We start from the raw sequence: 18,043 nt of genomic DNA, 5'->3' as shown, positions 1-18,043 counted from the left end.
AATATTTTGGAACCGGAACCGGAACCGCCAGTTCCAATCCAATTCCGGGTACCCGTTTTCAACCCTTAAAACCAAAATTTTAACTATGCTTTTTAAACTTGAACTTTTTAAGTAAAACTAAGATTCGTTTAATAGACAACGGATTAAGCTTATTAGCCTCTATGTTTCAAACTTCGAATATTAATATCACGTTAGTAGAAGTCGGTGAGATCCCTTTATATAGAGAGGACTCACCCTCTGATTCCTTATACATTTTCGATGTGGGATAGCTAGCATCACATTCTATCTTCTATTTTATAATACTTATTTCTTTTTTTAGTTGATTGTAGATAAAATTAAACTTATCATATGTCCTCATTACTTTAAGTGTTTAAGACATTAATTGTTTTCTTATTCACAAAAAGCTAACGTAAAAAAAATCGCAAAAATCCACCATGTTTTTGTAGTTAATTATTTCCCTAAACTCACACACATGGTTAGTTTTTAATATTTTACAAGGGAAATGATGGAATAAAAACAAGAACATAATTACAGTGCGTAATTTCGATTGAATTCACCTGAACAAACATATATAAATCACACAAAATAAAAGAAACAAAAAAAATCATCTTAACACCATTAACACTTCAAAGGGCATGAGCAATAATATGTATATTTTAATAAAGAAAAAATAATTAATTATTTGCTTCTTTGCACACTCACATAAACTAGAACTAATTTGTAGGAAGAAATATCTACTAATGCACTGTAAGTTTGTTTATGAATAATTCAAAATTCATTCGTGAATATAAATACTATATATGAGGAGTTGTTTTTCATGGATAAAATGCTAGGTAATAATAGACAAGAGCCTAAAATTAAAGAAATAAAAAACATATATATATATATATATATATATATATATATATATATATATATATATATATATATATATATATATAAACCGGTTTCGGCGAGTACCCAACGGGTAGCGGTTCAAAAATTTTGAGATCCGGAACCGGAACTGCTTAAGGCGGTTCCAAGACTTTAGGAACCGGAACCGGAACCGCTTAGGTCGGTTCCGGTTCTGGAACCGGCGGTTCCAAGGCGGTTTCGGTTCCAAAAGCAGGTACCTGATTACGATGCTCACCCCTAGTTAAACCACTCCCTCCATCGGTTTTCGTTCCAACCGATTCGACCGACCGGTTCAAACCGGTTTTTAAAACATTACTGTCCTCTCTTATTCTACAAACCAAATGCTATCTTAGACATGGAGAACAAAGAAGAAATATAGTAGTATTATTGCAAATTAATTTTCAAGAGTACTATAAATGTTGGGTCAGAAATAAATCGAGGATAAATCTTGCAATTCACTCACTTTCGCGTCATAGATTCCTTATCCATGAGGACCATATTTCTCGTGACTTCGTTGAGTTGAATGATAGAACGTAGTATCTTCTCACAGACACTATCATCAGATTCCGATCATCATCTACGGTGAGTTCTTCCGCTTCATATTCATATGTTAGGTTTTAAGCAATTTCTCCTGTGTATTTAACTATGCTCATCTAGCTTAATCGGTCTGGATCCAGACTTTCTCTTGTTAATCATGCATGTCGGATCTACCCGAACTCCAACACATGGCATTTAATTTCGCGATTTTTGTGCATCATGCCCTAATTTTTGGTAAATTAGTTCAATTTATTTGTACTAGTGTGATAACTGATAAGCTTGTAAGGGAGCTAAATTGGTGTTAATATCATAACTGAAGATGTTACACAAAGGAGACATTCGAATAATATCTAATAAGACTGCATTAAACTGTGTATTAATTAGTGTGTGATCGAGTGTATATAGTATTATAGTATATGAAGACCTGCAAATCTTCTTTCTTTTTTTACAATTTACAATAGTTTCCTAGTTTCTGCAAATCAATCTGGGTTGACTAAAGGGAGATCTTGGAATTTTGTTTCAGCGCGTTCATATTACTTCCCTAAAAGAGAACTTCTTATGATGAAGTCTTAACCATCGGGTTTTTTCAAATTAATTTACATTATTAAAAACAAAAATTCATTAAACTAACCATTATAAGCTATTAAAAAAACAAGAACTTTTTTTTTTCCGGTTTTTGAAAAATGACCACTTCTCCTAATGTTCCATTACGGACCATTGTTCGAATTCCAGAGTTCTTTTTTCCTTTTTGCAATTGTTTTCAAAGATATCTCTCTATTTATGTCCGAATGTTATTTCAAAGTTTTTAATGTCACGGTTTTCTATCAAATGTCTGATTTTATGCCTTAATATGGTATATATTTCACATTTATTATGGTCTAGCTTTTTGTTAGATTTTAGTAAAAGCGAAAATTTTCTCTCGAAATTCGGGAAACGTTTATCGGATTTCGGACTAGTTCTTGAAAATCCAAAGTTTTTTTTTCTTTTTCCGAATCTGAAATTTTAATTCGGAATCCAGAATGTCAGTCCAAAATGTACTTTTTATCAGAAAAAGTGTTTTTGTTTGATCCGGAATGCCCCATACCGGACTTGCTGGTTATTTTGCCAAAGAAATAATTTTTCGGTTATTTTCTTTAAATACACATTACAATATGGTTAGATTACTTAATTTTCCTATTAAAAAACATAATTGATCATACAATATACAACAGATTCTATAAACTTACTTACTATAGCAGGAAAGCACCATGGCCGATGCTCTTGCTGTTCACTTAGCTGAGTTGCTCAAGCTGTTGGAATCACAAGATCACATGGAAGAACTAATTGAAGCTTTTAATGTTCTCATGAATTACCTCAGAGAGATGATGCGTGGGTATGAAAACAATGAAATGTATGTTCTGTTTACAAAAATAGAACAATGGAAAACTTCCATTCGTCATTGGTATTATTTTGAACCAGAATCAACACCAAAGGATATGATCATAGAGAATTGTGAAAAACTCTGTGACATCAGATTTAGCTCAAACATAGATGGAGACGAAATTGTTGTGGGCTTTGATGATGAAGTGCAAACATTACTTGATCAACTTACTCGAACTTCAACAAAGCATTTCCAAGTTATCTCAATCACAGGAATGGCTGGACTTGGTAAGACGACTTTAGCAAGAAAGTTGTACAAAGATCCGTTAATTGAGTACATCTTTGACATTCGAGCATGGACTTGTGTTTCTCAAGTATATTCGAAGAGAGATTTGTTACTAGGGATATTAAGATCTTTCATCCATGATTGTATAGACGAGACGTATACAATGAGAGACGAACAGTTGGGGGAAAAGCTATATAGACTCTTAAAGGGTAGAAAATATTTGGTAGTCTTTGATGATATCTGGGATTGTATGGCCTGGAATGATCTCAAAATTTATTTTCCAGATGACAAAGTTGGAAGCCGAGTTGTCTTTACCAGTCGTGACATTGATGTGAGTTTACATGTAAGGGCGTCCATAACTGCTCACATCTTGCGTCTCCGTACTGAAAATGAAAGTTGGGACATATTTCAGAAGAAGGTATTTAGAATCGGAATATGCCCTTCTCGGTTGGAGGTGGTTGGAAGGGAAATAGCAAAAAAATGTCAAGGTTTGCCTCTTGCAATTGTTATAACTGCAGGTTGTTTGCAGAATAAATGGTCACTTTTCTCGTGGATAGAAGTTTCTAGAAATCTACATTCGTTAATGGTTCGTGATCCAAGTCAATACATGGACTCGCTGGTGTTAAGCTATGAAAATTTACCTCCTCACCTAAGGCATAGTTTTCTCTTTCTTGGAGTATTTCCTGAGGACTATGAGATCCCGGTGACAAAATTGATTTGGCTATGGATTGCTCAAGGACTCATACATCCAGTTGGAAACAGAGTGGTGGAGGATATTGCAGATGGTTTCTTGAGGGAATTAATCAAGAGAAGTCTGCTTATGACTACCAAAAAGACGGCTAATGGCCAAATTAAAGCATGTCGTATCCATGACTTATTGCGGGATTTGTGTTTGAGAAAAGCCAAGGAAGAAAGTTTTTTGCCACAGATATATATGAGAGTACCATCACAAAGACCCTCTCTGGTTCCTGCTATCCATTTGAGTTGGGCCATGTTCAAGTTGCTGGATCAGTTAGTTAGTGAAAGATATGAATCCCTTATGATTCTAGATATGGAGTCTGTCCCTATCTCCATATTTCCATCTGGCGTATCACAGCTTTCTAATTTGAGATACTTGGCTATCCAAGCTCGTGATGGAAGTCCCGAAGCATCAATATCAAAGCTTGTCAACCTACAAATGCTGATAATATTATCGAGGAAGAATATTGTTATGCCAAAAACCATATGGGATATGGCAAATCTAAGGCACATATGTATCAAAGGAGGGGAAAATCTTATCGAGGAGAAGAATGGTTGTTGCAGTGGGTTGGGTAGCCTGCAAACCTTATCCCAAGTAAGTCCTCACTCATGCCACAATATATTTTCAAGGACTCCCAATCTTAGGAAGCTTGGATTTTGTGGCCCCTTGATATCAAACCTAGGTGATCTTGAATTTCCAAATATCCGCTCTTTGAAGCACCTTCAAAAGCTGAAGTTATCAAATACAATTCCCTACCCTGAACTAACGAGGTCGTGCAATCCTCTTATGTTTCCTTCAAATCTAAAGAAACTGACATTGTCAAATATTGGGTTGGATTGGGATGAGACGTGGACCTTCGCATGGCTACCAAATCTCGAGGTTCTAAAATTAAGAGTTCATGCCTGCGTTGGAGAAAAGTGGGAAACAAGCGACACGGTATTTCAGAGACTGAGAGTCTTGAAATTGCATGATTTGGACTTGAGGCAATGGGTAAGCTCTTGCGATACTTTCCCAAGGCTGCAATGTTTGGTGGTTCGCCATTGCTTAAATCTTGAAAGCATCCCAATGGGTTTAGGGAAGATTCTGACACTGGATATGATTGAAGTAAGCGGGTGTAGTAGTTCTGCACATTACTCAGCATTAGAAATTCAGAAAAAACAAGAGCAAGAAGGAAACTGTTTCTTGAAAGTCAATGCAACCAACAATGTTTCAGGTAGTCGCTCAGAAGACTTAACCGAACAACCAACAGAGTTTTAGTCGAGAAAATTTAGGAAACATCAACGTTCCCAGGTTAGCATATTTTGGATTTACTTTTTTTTTTTTTTTTTAGATACTAAAAAGTTGTTGATCAGGTTGTTTTGCGGATATAGGACACCAAACAAACTGATTTGAATCATGTGCCGAGCATTTGAACTCATTAACTAACTTTATGATTTTTCTACTATATTGATTTCTAACATCTTGTATTGATTTTATTTATTTATCTTTCAGGATGAAGATGACCGAACTAGTTTGAGTTTTTAAATGATGAATTTGTTACGATCCCACATCGGCCAAATGAAAGTTTGATTGGCATGTTATAAGTGTAGGTGTCCCCTCCCCTTCAAGCTAGCTTTTGGGAGTGAGTTCTACAACTAGGCTTATGACATGATGCAAGCCTAGTCTAGTATGAGAAGGCTTTAGACCAGAAGGTGTGGGCAACTAGATGTAACACTATTTTGGTGTCACATCATCAATGGTGTTACTTTTTTTCCATTTTATAATTTGTTTTTTATTTATTTCGATTTTTTTTTTAAATTGAGACAAATAGTTTTTAAATATAAAAAATAAATAAAACATAATGTTTAAAAATTATAAAAAACAATTAAAAAAAATTTTAGATTAAAATTAACATAAAGACTAAATTACACATAATATCCAAAAACAAAAAAAGAAATAACATCCAAATTCAAAAAGAAAATAAATAAATAAATAAATAATACAACGTTATTCGTTATCGTTATTGTTACCATAGAAGATATAATCCGCCAAGTCCTCTCGAAGTTGTCTGTGTTTATTTGCGTCCTGAATGTCAACAACGCGATGCAAATAATCTGTTGTTCCTGGTTGAAACTGAACGTGCTTGAGCTCCGTTGGGATATAGTGTGCAATATTTCGCCCTTTATCTTCTACTACCGTGTTATGCATTATGATACATGATATATCGTAAAGTTTTTAAATCCAATGGTCGTGCTGCATGTTCGACTATATGACACTTCGCCTTCAGCACTTCAAAAGCACGTTCCACATCCTTACGTGCTCCTTCTTGTCTTCTCTTAAAAAAATTGTCTCGTTCTTCAACCGAGTGGCGGAATGCCTTCACGAATGTGGAATACTGAGGATATATTCCATCTGTAAGGTAATACCCATATTTGTATTCGTTTCCATTCACCGTGAAAGGAGCATCGGGGGCTTTTCCATTCAAAAGATCGTCGAATATTGGCGACTGATCAAGAATGTTGACGTTGTTGTTGGAACCCGCAACCCCAAAAAATGCATGTCAAATCCATAAATCTTGAGAAGCGACAACCTCTAACACCAATGAAGGTGATCCGTGATGACCACTTGCGTATTGCCCTTTCCATGCTACCGGAAAATTTTACCATTTCCAGTGTGTGCAATCAATGCTTCCGATCAGTCCGGGAAACCCATGGCGTTCTTCATGTGCCGCATACAATTCTTGCAAATCATGCAACGAAGGTTTCCGCAAATACACGTCTCTAAAAGTTTCAACAACACCCCTTGACAATGTATACAAACTCTCTCTTACTGTTCTTTCGGACATTCTCATATAGTCGTCCATGGTGTCGGGTGACTCCCCCATAGCCATCAAACGAATGGCCGCAGCACATTTCTGCAACGTTGTAAACCCCCGTCTACCTCTAGCATCATATCTTAATTGAAAAAATTCGTACCTAAATATAAATTAACTACAGTTTAAAAATATATTGCATATGTTGTAAAATTAAAGAAACATGTAATACATTTTTATTTATTTTGTATAAAAATATAGTAAACAAATGATACCGGCTTTCCAAGGCGTTGGCGATTCGTAAGAACACATCCTTACTCAAACGAAATCTTCTTTTGAAGTCCTTTGCCCCGTATACACAATTATCCGCAAAGTAATCGCGATATAGATGTTCGTGTCCTTCCTCGCGATTTCTGTTTAATATCGCACGCCTTGTTAGTAGCGGGGCTGGGTCTGGTTGTAGCAGGTCAGTAGCGTAATAATGATACATCATCCTAAAGAGAATATCGTCATCTGAATCATCGGACGAGTCGAAAGGATCCATATTTTTTTTAAGATAATTGAAAGTATGTAGAGAGAAGAAGAGAAAGTGTGTGAAATTTTTAATAAAATTAGAGGTATTTATAGGATAAAATGTTTTTTTTTAATAATTAACTTTTTTTTTCAAACCATTGCAAATTAAAACTCAAACGGTCAATTTTCTTCCGTTTCTTCCGGTCGCCACGCCAACGAGAATCACCCTCGACAAGTTGCAATGAGCAGGGGGGGGCGGTGTTCCCCCCGTTACGACGGCGTCGAAAGATGCCACATCACACGCGTCGAACCTCGTTTGGCCCATACCGGCTACTCTTATATCAGAATTCTGCTTGTATCTGATTCATAAGTTGTTATGCCAAATAAGTGTACTTTAAAAAAGTTAATAAAAAAAAACTTATACTTTTTAAATGTGGTTTCATGAATATAGTTTATAGTTACTTGAATATGCAATATAAGTATTTATAAAGGTGAGATTTTTGTATATGTGGAGATGGATTTGTTACTTGACATATTAAGCTCCTTTATCTATGCCATTTCAAAGGAGATCTATAAATGAGAAAGTAGTCAAGTACATACTAACGGAAAGGAACCGAGATTTTACTTGGTTCAATTAAGGTTGATGAAACTCTAGTCTGCCTTCATGGCAAATTGGCAATCTCTGTTATTATTTCTTATTTTCTTCTTTTTCAATTACACAATCTGTTGTTCTGAGCTCTCTCAAAATACACAGCAATTACAAAGACCCTCCCAAGTTATCCTATTACATATCTAAGAACCCACTTCACTGGTAAGATATAAATCTACTCATGGTGCTCAAAGCATGCCCAAGTCATACATTAAAGATCCTATAACATTTCCATCCTCTTTCAAGGTTCAGAAAGAGAGAGAGGTCGAGGAAGAGGGAGATATGTAAGAACCAAACAAGTATAGAGTGTGTATTAACAAATTTGGTTAAAATTGGCTGCAAAATTAGTTTTGGGTCATGTGTTGGGCGTTAACCTAAAATTGAGGAATCAAAAGTTAAATAGGTCAACTTAAATCAACTTTAATTTTACTTATTTGATAGCATTAATGTGTTAGTAAAACTTGCGAGTAATTTCAGAAGCACAAGGCTGAAGAAAACCTGAGTATAGGAAATAGGTATCAAGAAATCTGTTAGACACTATAACAACAAGATCCAAGAATCCCAGTAAAATGGAAGAAGGGGACTTCATCACCTATAAGACGTCCACCATGTGCATAAAACGAGGTTTTATAAAAGAGATAAAGGGAGAGTAAGTCAAAGGTTAGACACTGTGAGATGACTTAAAAAGTCAATTGGTAAGACACTGATTTAGAGGGAAAATGTTAAACTTGATTGATGGAAAGAGAAATATAAATCATTTCTAGATGCCTAAGCTTAAACTAGAGATGATGCTAAGTGTTAACATAATCAAAGTATGGAAATTGATTGTGTAGAAAGATATAAACTATTAAGTATTAACTATCTAATTCTCATTTATGTCAAGCAACTTACCTTTGGAGCTAATAATATGGGATCAAGAGAAGATTGCTAAATAATAGGTTACTTATTATCTTTTTATAGAATTGACATCTAATCAAATCTCTTAATTGATTCAGTTACGGGCATGATTATATCTTTAGCTTATTGGTATCGATTTGTTAATTTGGAGAAATTGAGTTTTGTCAAACACTTCCTTCTAATGAAAAGACATAGTTTATTGGTAAGTTTGGATATATACAATCAACTTACAACCTTTATTATAAATCCAACTATAAGCAATCCCCACAGTTAAAAATAAATGTACGAAAATGAAGGCTTGAAATATCCTAAATAAAGCTCCAGCAGAGATCCATCCATCTGTAAACTTCAGTTTTCCAAATTCAAAAATGTTTTTATTTTGTTTTTACTTTGTATATCAACATAGAGGCAGGCTGCAGAAAATATCCACCATACATGACATCCTAATTCACAAATAACTAGCACAAAATATGCTAACAATACGACATAAATACATACTTGACGTGCACCTTTTGGCCAATCATTAATTTCAAATCTTATTTAGTTTGTATATAACATCCACAGCATATGATACAAGCAGGATTAGTCATTTGAAAATCCAAACTAGTCGAATTAAAATCATCCTGTAGATAAATAAACAAAAATCATGTTATAATATAATATAATACTACAAACAAAACGTCATTTAATGGCACACAAAAAGTGCCACTGAATACCTAAAAAAAAGTGCCACTAAATGTCTCAAAGATAATTAGCGGCACAAATAAAAAGTGGCACTAGAAGTGCTCCCACTAAAGCCCTTTAGTGACACTTTTCAGTTTTGTCGCTGCAGTTTTTAAGGGTTTAATGACATTTTTTTGTTTGTCACGATAGACAAAAACTATTTTGTGGCACATAAGTTGTGCCGCTAAAAACTCATGAAATTCTAATATTGATCCCCTCTTTAGTGGCACTTTTTTATTTGCCACAATACAATAATATAATGTGGTATATATTTTAAAGCGCTAATTACACATGATTTCAAAATTCATGCTACTTATAGCAACACATAAAAAAATAATTTAATTGTAATCCGTTGAAAATAATAATAGTTTCGTTGTTGATATTTTGAATCTTTTAAACAATAGTCTACATAAATGCCAAATAAGTCTAAAGTTGCACATGAAGCATCATCACTCACTGATCCTACCCAAAACTCGAAGGCATCACAATCAACAAAGGCAAATCCATATGTAGTTGAATCATCAAGACTTCTGATACCCCCTACACAATTGTAATTATTAATGAATATGGTTATATTTAAATAATATTAATATATCGGCAATGACAACAAAATCTTATATAACTCAAAAGTATATACCTCCTTTATAACAAGAAGATGTACAACTTAAGGCCCAATGTTTCGATTGATCAAGGTTGATGGTGTAAGGATACTTGCTAGTTTTCTTTGGGTTACCTATAAACATTTAGGAACATAATATTTAAATAAATAATGACACATTATCTACAAATGAAAAAATATCACACTTAATAATAACATAAATGGAAATATATTTAGGTCACAAAATTTACAGTAGTAGACCCCCTTACATCAGTAGAACCCTTACACCAGTAGACCCCCACGGTTTTGCTTGTTCTGATGTTTCCAATTGCTCCACTCGCCTAACTTTATATCTTCAAATTTTCCGTAAAAAATGAAAAGATTTTGAGCATTTTAGTAACTTACGCAGGAGCCAGTAGCTTTTCAATTGCATTGTCGTTGATACAAACTTACAAAAATGCAAAAAAATAGATGATAATTTGTTGTTGGCCAAAATACCAATCTAGATTTATTGATCATGAGCCCAGCCTGCCCTGTAAAAGTGGGGGTAGGGGTAGGTGGAAAATGAATCAATATATATATATATATATATATATATATATATATATATATATATATATATATATATATATATATATATGTTAGATTAATTATAACAACTATGTCGTGAACCAAGCTACTTACCAATTCTTCCTTTTATTCTTTTCTTACCCCAGCAAAACTTTAGCCACTTACCAATTTTTCCTTTCTTAAACAAACATGGATAATTCTTGGTTTATGTCCTTTTGTAGTTAGTAATTCCATATCTCTATCAATTTAGAATATAAGGTCAAAACAAGAACAGAAAACCAATACTACACTGATGTATTGATAAGACTCAAAATAACAAGATAAACCTAGCGATTTGATAGTGATTCGAGAGCCTATCTTGTCCCAATGTATGAAATACCATATTTCTCACAAGATATATGATGATATCCACATACTATCTACCCTCTTATAAGCACTGTTGCAACAAACTAAGTAAACATAAATACCCAAAAGACCCCTACCACCAATAGTTTGCTCTTTATTTATTTGATTTCCTAATTTACCCCTTCTAAACTACTTGAATAAAATTTGAGTTGTTGCAAAATAAAGTTATTACCTGAAGTTATAGTCTGGATACATGTGGTACAAAGTCAAAATCAGACATATCAACATCTTTCAGCTGTTTAACAAACATGATATTGAAACAAAACCAAATCAGATAATTATCCAATCTAACTAGATGAATAATTAAGTTAACCTAGGTAACGGTTGCATCACCACCTGGATCTATTAGAAATATATTCAGCTGGTGACTCGGCATCAGGAGAGTTACCAAGATAATCAAGAATCAGAACTGAAATTTAAAAACAGAAATCAGACAACTTTATAAAAGAAACCAAACATTAGGAATCACTATTAAAGACCCATTATTTAATTTTTATTATTCTACAATTATAACTTATTTTCCAAAATAAGAGATTCGGTTATCCAAGCCTGTATGTTCACATGATTAAAAGGTAAAAACCAAGTGGGAATTTCAAAAGTTGAAGTTTTTTACATAAGAACCTGTGATTTACAAATTATCCCAAAACATAGATTCTACTCACAAGAATAAGCTTTAATACATCCCTAGGGTACGTTGTCCAAGGTTGAGGTAATCTAGAAAAGCATTTATTTTGTAGAATAAGAAAACACTACTTCAGATAACACTAGATTTAATGTAGAACCAAAAAAAAATGAGAAAATTAAAGGAATTTATTAACTATACAAGAATATAGATAACAAGTACCGTTGGAAAGGGGTGTATTCCAAGTACTTCATGATGCTGAATGCTGTAATGAAATGGGTTCCATATGCATTTGAAAATGTGCACCTTTCAAACTTCTTGAACTACAAGGGAAAATGAAGAAAATAAGAAATTAGGATCAACTAACTAGGGAGAGATTACTATCAGTTAAATACTCAATTTACATACACAAATTCCATTCAAAAGAGAAGAGTCTTCTTTTTCTCTTGGGTAAATCAAATATGTTGTCTAGAACTCTAAACTCCCTGTTGTCCAGTTAGAAGTTATTCTTTACGATGTTGGTTATTCGGATCACTTGATGAATTGCTTTTTCTCACATTTTCATGCCCGTAAGACCTACGTTTTAAGATCGAAAGCAATCGAGTCTTAATAATCTTACTCTGGATATCGATCTTACAAGCAACAAATTTAAACAAGAAATAAGATGAAGTCTTCAATTCGTTAGATCATCATACATCATGACAAATTTGGGGTGTATGAACCAGTAGCAAAAAGTCAACTGCCAATATATGTCAATTTCAAATACATATGAACTTTTTTTGCTAATAAATCAACTGCAAGTTGAGAAAAATAATGAAATTAACAAGTAGGTTGAATTGTTTACCATATTCAACAGTCAAGGAGAACAAAAATCCAGCTGGAGTTCTATTCTTCCTGATGATGTTTTAACTAGCTGAATCCATAGCTCTAAAAGACGATGAAAAATCCAAATTACTTTGATTTGCGTACTCATAACCACCGGAATCCGAAACTCGCCATGAACTGCAACCGTGTGTCATATCCGTTGACTGAGGTGGAAGATCTTGGTTATGAATTGGTGTTTCTCTCCTTTCCTGCTTCATAGGTGTTGACGCCAATGATAGATTGTCTGGAAAGTCTGGAACTCACGTAAATCATATTCGGATTTCTTTTGTTGCTTAAAGAACCTTTCCTCCCGCTCGTGATTCGAGGCGGTGGTGATAAGATCCAGGAATTTCTGTTCTCTGTTCTCGTTGAGTATATTCCAAATGAAGGAGTTCGGAGAAGAGCGTTATGTTGAGTATATTCCAAATGAAGGAGTTCGGAGAAGAGCGTTATGTTGAGTATATTCCAAATGAAGGAGTTCGGAGAAGAGCGTTATGTTGAGTATATTCCAAATGAAGGAGTTCGGAGAAGAGCGATAACGCAATAAGAAGATCTGATTCTCTGATGTTGATTTTGAGTTTCCTGATCGTAATCTAGATAAAAATTCAATGATATCAACTGTCTGTTCTTAGCAAACTCGCCATCAGCCGGATGTATGATTTATTGATGTTGTGAGCTGTGAAATGCGATCGATTAGGGCAAAAGAATTGGGGAAACGTCAAAGGCCACACATAATATAGGTCGATTCATTTTGGAGAGGGGATAAGAACTAAGAAGCGTGGATTTAGTGTTTTTAATGGCACAAAAATAGATGGGTAAACACAACAATTTAGTGGCGTATAAAAAAATGACATGAAATATAGATGTTTTAGTGGCATTTTGAATATTTATGCCACTAATAAAGATTGATACTAGTGACATATAATATAAAGTGCCGTTAAATCTATTAATTTTATAATGACATATAAAAATATGCCACTAAAAACAACACACTATAGTGACATAAAAAAGATATGCCACTAAATGAAATTTTGTTTGTAATGTAAAACTGTGAATAAACTAGAAATCTGGAAATGAGGCCTTGCTTATTCATGGTGAGGACAAGCCTCAAAATATATACACATATCAACCTAAAACAGGAAACAATAGTAAAGCAACTAGAAAAGCATCTAAACCCTAAGCTAGAAATACATATATCTAACAAAAACCAAAATCTTAAAGTAAATGAGTGATTATGAATGTTTTCACAAGTATTAATTATTTAAACAGTTTTCAGGTATGTTTCCGACCATGTCCATAATTCAAATCAGTTCTTTTTTCAGAGTCCTATTATCGAGAATATTTTAGTATTAGTATTTGATTCAAATTTATGCAACTAATATCTCATATCTGTATATCCAAAAAAAGGCCAAATCCAAAAGATACTAACCTGGGAATGTCAAATTTCCTGAAACATTTTTGGTTGCATGGACACTCAAGAAGGAGTTCCCTTCACTCTCTTGCTCTTCTTTGACTTTTAGTGCAGAGGCGTTAGCAGACACGTTACACCCCTGTACCTCAATCAGCTCCAGTGTCAAGATCCTGCCTACTTCCAGTGGGATACTCTTGAGTTTTAAGCAGTGATGAACCACTAAACGTTGTAGACAGGGGAAGTTATCCTTTGAACATTCCCATTCTCTTAACTCCAACCCTTGTAGTTTCAATATCTTAAGTGGTGCAAACTCTGCATCGCTTGTCTCCCATCTTTCTCCAATGCATGCATTAAATTTTAATTTCAAAACCTCCAGGTTAGGTAGCAAGGAGAATGTCCACATCTCTTCCCAATCCATCCCAATGTTTGACAATGTAAGTTTCTTTAGCATTTCAGGGAACATAATAGGATTGCAAGACCTTGTTGGTTCAGGGTACGTAACCGTATTAAATAACTTCAGTTCTTTTAGGTTCTGCAAGCAGCTTGTATTTGGAAATTCCAGATCACCTAGGCTTGAAATTAGGGGTCCACAAAACCCAAGCTTCCTAAGATTGGGAGTCTTTGAAAATATATTGTGGCAAGATTCGGGACTGACTTGGGATAAGGTTTGCAGGCTACCCAACCCACTGCCACAATCATCAGTCCCTGTTGAAGCTTGTACGAAACAAGGCTCTTCGATAATGTTTTCCCCTGATTTGATATATAGGTGCCTTAGATTGACCATGTTCCATATGGTTTTTGGTAAAACAACATTCTTCCTTGATGATATTATTAACATTTGTAGGTTGACAAGGTTGGATATTGATTCTTGAGGACTTCCTTGATGAGCTTGGATGGCCAAGTATCTCAGACTAACCAGTTGAACCACGTCAGAAGGAAATAAGGCAATTTGGATAGACTCGACATCTAGAATCCTAAGGGATTTGTATGTTTCACTAAGAACTAATCCACCATCATGGAGAACTCTGCCCAACTCAAATGGATAACACAAACCAGAGCTGATGGTACCTGAAGTTGAAAAATACACAACAGGAGCATACCTGTAAACTTCTACTTCTGAAGAAAAAGTTTCTTCCTTGGCTTTTCTCAAGCACAGCTCCCGCAACAAGTCATGGATGCGGCATGCTTTAATTTGGCCATCATCCCTTTTTTTGGCAATCATTAGGAGGCTTCTCCTGATTAAATCCATCATGAAATCCTTTGCAACATCCTCCATGATTCTGCTTCCACCTTGATCATGTATGAATCCTTGAGCAATCCAAAGCCAGATCAACTTTGTCACAGGAATCTCATAGTCCTCAGGAAATACACCAACAAAGAGAAAACACCATCTTAGGTGAGGAGGCAGATGGTTGTAGCTCAAAGAAAGTGTGTCCATGTATTGTCTTGGATCACGATCCATAAATGAACGCAAACTAAGAGCAATTTGCTTCCACCAACTGGGTTTATATGACGATTGATTTTTCACAAGACCTGAAGCTATAACAATGGCAAGAGGCAAACCCTCACATTTTCTTACTATCTCCCTTCCAGTTGGCTCCAAATAAGAAGGGCATATTCCGGATCTAAATACATTCATCTGAAATATATCCCAACTTTCATCTGTAGTACGAAGACGCAAAACATGAGAAGCTCTTGCTGCCCCTACATGTAAACTAATGTCTATGTCACGGCTAGTAAATACAACTCGACTTCCCACTTTGTCATCTGGAAAATAAATTTGGAGATCATTCCAGGCCTTAAAATCCCAGATATCATCCAACACCACCAGATATCTACGACCCTTTAAAAGTCTGTACAGCTTTTCCCCCAACTGTTCATCGCTCATTTTATGGATCTCCTCTGTAAGATCATAAATAAAAGAGGTCAATATGCCAAGTAACAAATCCCTCTTCACATATATTTGAGAAACACATGTCCATGCTCGAATGTCAAAGTGATATTCAATTAGTGGATCGTTGTGCAGTTTTCTAGCCAAAGTCGTCTTTCCAAGCCCAGCCATTCCTACGATGGATATAACCTGGAATCGCTTTATTGAAGTTTGAGTAAGTTGGTCAAGTAGTGTTTCTACATCGTCATCGAACCCCACGATTTCTTCTCCTTCTACGTTTGATCCATATCTGATGTTACAGAGTTCTTCAGTAATCTCTAATATCGTATCCATCCATCTTTCTTCAAATCCATCATGTGAATCAAATAATCCCCTAGCCAGCACTTCCATTTTATTAATCATGCCTTTTACTTCCACATTTTCATACCCTAGCATCATCTTCTTGAGGTGATTCACCAGATGATCCAAATATACACGCATCTTTTTCTGCCAATGTACTCTATCAACATATAAGAAATCATTTCTAGCTCTTCTATTACTATTCTTCAACTTCTTGATGAGAGGTATAAGACCCCGATCAGCCATGGTTCTTCCCTGAAACAGAATATATATATATATATATATATATATATATATATATATATATATATATATATATATATATATTGTCTTAATGGGTATATCAACAATAGCCTATGACCTTAGTAGTGAAGTGGATTAGCAGCAAAAACTAGCCTAATCTGCAACGTTGTCAAGGTCCACGATAAAAGCATTCCAAGTTTATTCATCTGACTTGTTGTCAATGACACGTCAAAGCTTAAGGAACCTAATGATCAATGTATACATTGTACAAGTTAACATATTTTGGACAGTTGTACTGTTAGCAGAATGTCAGAAACAGTAATAGACATTGCTGAACATTAATTAGTTTTATCAGCAAAACACAGAACAAAGAGCCAACTTGGGCTAGCCTACTGCCTCAGGTTCGATCCTGGGCTGAGGAGTACTAACATTGGTGTATGTTAACAACTTACCAAATAAACTGCAGTAGAAAAAAAAAAAAAAAAAAAAAAGAAAAAAAAAAAAAAGAAAAAACAAAGAGCAGAGAAAACAAGAACACATAAACACAGAGGGCAGCACGGTTCAGAAGTCATACACGCCAAGAGCAGCAGGGAAAAACAGAAACACAAGGAGAAAGCAGCAGGTGATAACGAATTACCTTAAAGCGGCAGATCTGGAGTGAAGAGCAGAATATGCGAGATCGAATGTAGTTCCTTCAATGAGATTCTAGAGTTTTAAACAGTATTTCAGTCTTTTAACTCAGGATAGAGTAGATGGATAAAACAACATTTGGGTCTTTTAGCTAATAGTGATGCAGGAACAGTGCGTTTACTTCAAACTAAAGTCCAAGGACTAACGCTCATGTGTTCCGGAGTTAATAATGGAAAGAATAAATAAATAAATAAATAAATAAATAAGGAAGAGGTTGGAAAATAGAAGAGAAAAGTGAAAGACGTTAATAAAAGTGTTTGATTATAGACATTTATTTGTTGACTATGAGTACCCCGTGGTTCTCATTCTTACATAATTAATTAAATTTTATAATAAAATTTAAAATTATTAATAAATGAATTTAAATAAATTATTAATTAAAAGATTTTTTTAGTTATATAAATTTTAATCGTTGATTTAAATAAATATGTGAAATTATATCATTTTATAATTTGTATTAATTTTATTTTAATTTTTATTCTAATGTTATTAAATTAATGTAATTAGAATGAAAATTTTAAAATTTGAAATTTGAAATGGAGTTGACAAGTGGCATGCATTAATTAAGAGACATAATAATGTGACACATAGCAAAAGGAGAATAAAATATACATTAATTAGGAGACCTAATAGAATGACACATGTCAAAAGAAGAATAAAACTATTCTTTTATTAGAATACTAGCTTATAATCCGTGGGAACCACGGTTACAAAATTAATTAAGCTTTTATAGTGAACATTCAAAGTTATTAATCAATTATTTTAAATAAATTATTAATTATGAGATTTTTTAGTTATATAAAATTATAATTATTGATTTTAAATAAATATGTGAAATTATATCACTTTATAATTTGTATTAATTTTATTTTAATGCTATTAATTTAATATAGATAGAGTGGAAAATTTAAAATTTAAAATAATAATCAATATGTTTATATGTGGCAAGTATTAATTAGTAGACATAATATTGTAACACGTGACAAAAGAAGAATAAAACATGCATTAATTAAGAGTTCTAA

The 18,043-nt window shown here is 34.1% G+C and overlaps 3 protein-coding genes across 19 annotated transcripts; 1 reads left to right on the top strand and 2 right to left on the bottom strand.

Moving 5' to 3' along the window:
• Nucleotides 1–1,347: 1,347 nt before the first annotated feature.
• On the top strand, nucleotides 1,348–5,593 carry LOC145066287 (putative late blight resistance protein homolog R1A-10). Of its 2 annotated transcripts, none has more exons than XM_079013499.1 (3): nucleotides 1,348–1,476; nucleotides 2,667–5,105; nucleotides 5,307–5,593. In XM_079013499.1, exon 2 carries the CDS (start codon nucleotides 2,679–2,681, stop codon nucleotides 5,070–5,072), a length of 2,394 nt encoding a protein of 797 aa, XP_078869625.1. In that variant the 5' UTR covers nucleotides 1,348–1,476; nucleotides 2,667–2,678; the 3' UTR covers nucleotides 5,073–5,105; nucleotides 5,307–5,593. The 2 variants fall into 2 exon arrangements, with proteins under 2 accessions (XP_078869625.1, XP_078869626.1); XM_079013500.1 differs by having other exon boundaries at nucleotides 1,354–1,476; nucleotides 2,670–5,105.
• Nucleotides 5,594–5,994: 401 nt separating this feature from the next.
• Nucleotides 5,995–7,150, bottom strand: LOC145066874 (uncharacterized). The gene is made up of 3 exons (XM_079014126.1): nucleotides 6,882–7,150; nucleotides 6,625–6,769; nucleotides 5,995–6,300 (listed from the first exon to the last, which is right to left on the bottom strand). Exons 1-3 carry the CDS (start codon nucleotides 7,148–7,150, stop codon nucleotides 5,995–5,997), a joined length of 720 nt encoding a protein of 239 aa, XP_078870252.1.
• Nucleotides 7,151–9,003: 1,853 nt separating this feature from the next.
• On the bottom strand, nucleotides 9,004–17,209 carry LOC145070405 (putative late blight resistance protein homolog R1B-16). 16 transcript variants are annotated; one of them, XR_013689933.1, is made up of 11 exons: nucleotides 16,969–17,204; nucleotides 13,877–16,343; nucleotides 12,428–13,123; nucleotides 11,992–12,159; nucleotides 11,806–11,906; nucleotides 11,298–11,370; nucleotides 10,671–11,196; nucleotides 10,256–10,519; nucleotides 10,026–10,121; nucleotides 9,846–9,928; nucleotides 9,004–9,288 (listed from the first exon to the last, which is right to left on the bottom strand). XR_013689933.1 is itself a non-coding variant. In XM_079017350.1 (3 exons), exons 2-3 carry the CDS (start codon nucleotides 16,332–16,334, stop codon nucleotides 9,284–9,286), a joined length of 2,463 nt encoding a protein of 820 aa, XP_078873476.1. In that variant the 5' UTR covers nucleotides 16,335–16,343; nucleotides 16,969–17,209; the 3' UTR covers nucleotides 9,004–9,283. The 16 variants fall into 16 exon arrangements, 1 of the variants encoding a protein (XP_078873476.1); XR_013689934.1 differs by having other exon boundaries at nucleotides 9,855–9,928; XR_013689925.1 differs by lacking the exon at nucleotides 9,004–9,288 and adding an exon at nucleotides 16,450–16,575 and having other exon boundaries at nucleotides 9,723–9,928.
• Nucleotides 17,210–18,043: the final 834 nt, after the last annotated feature.

This window comes from Lactuca serriola, chromosome 8 (assembly GCF_051521515.1).
Source record: "Lactuca serriola cultivar US96UC23 chromosome 8, Lser_US96UC23_V15, whole genome shotgun sequence".
NCBI lineage: Eukaryota > Viridiplantae > Streptophyta > Magnoliopsida > Asterales > Asteraceae > Lactuca > Lactuca serriola.
The sequence above is the reverse complement of the archived record's forward strand: the minus strand, read 5'-3'. Positions and strand labels throughout refer to the sequence as shown.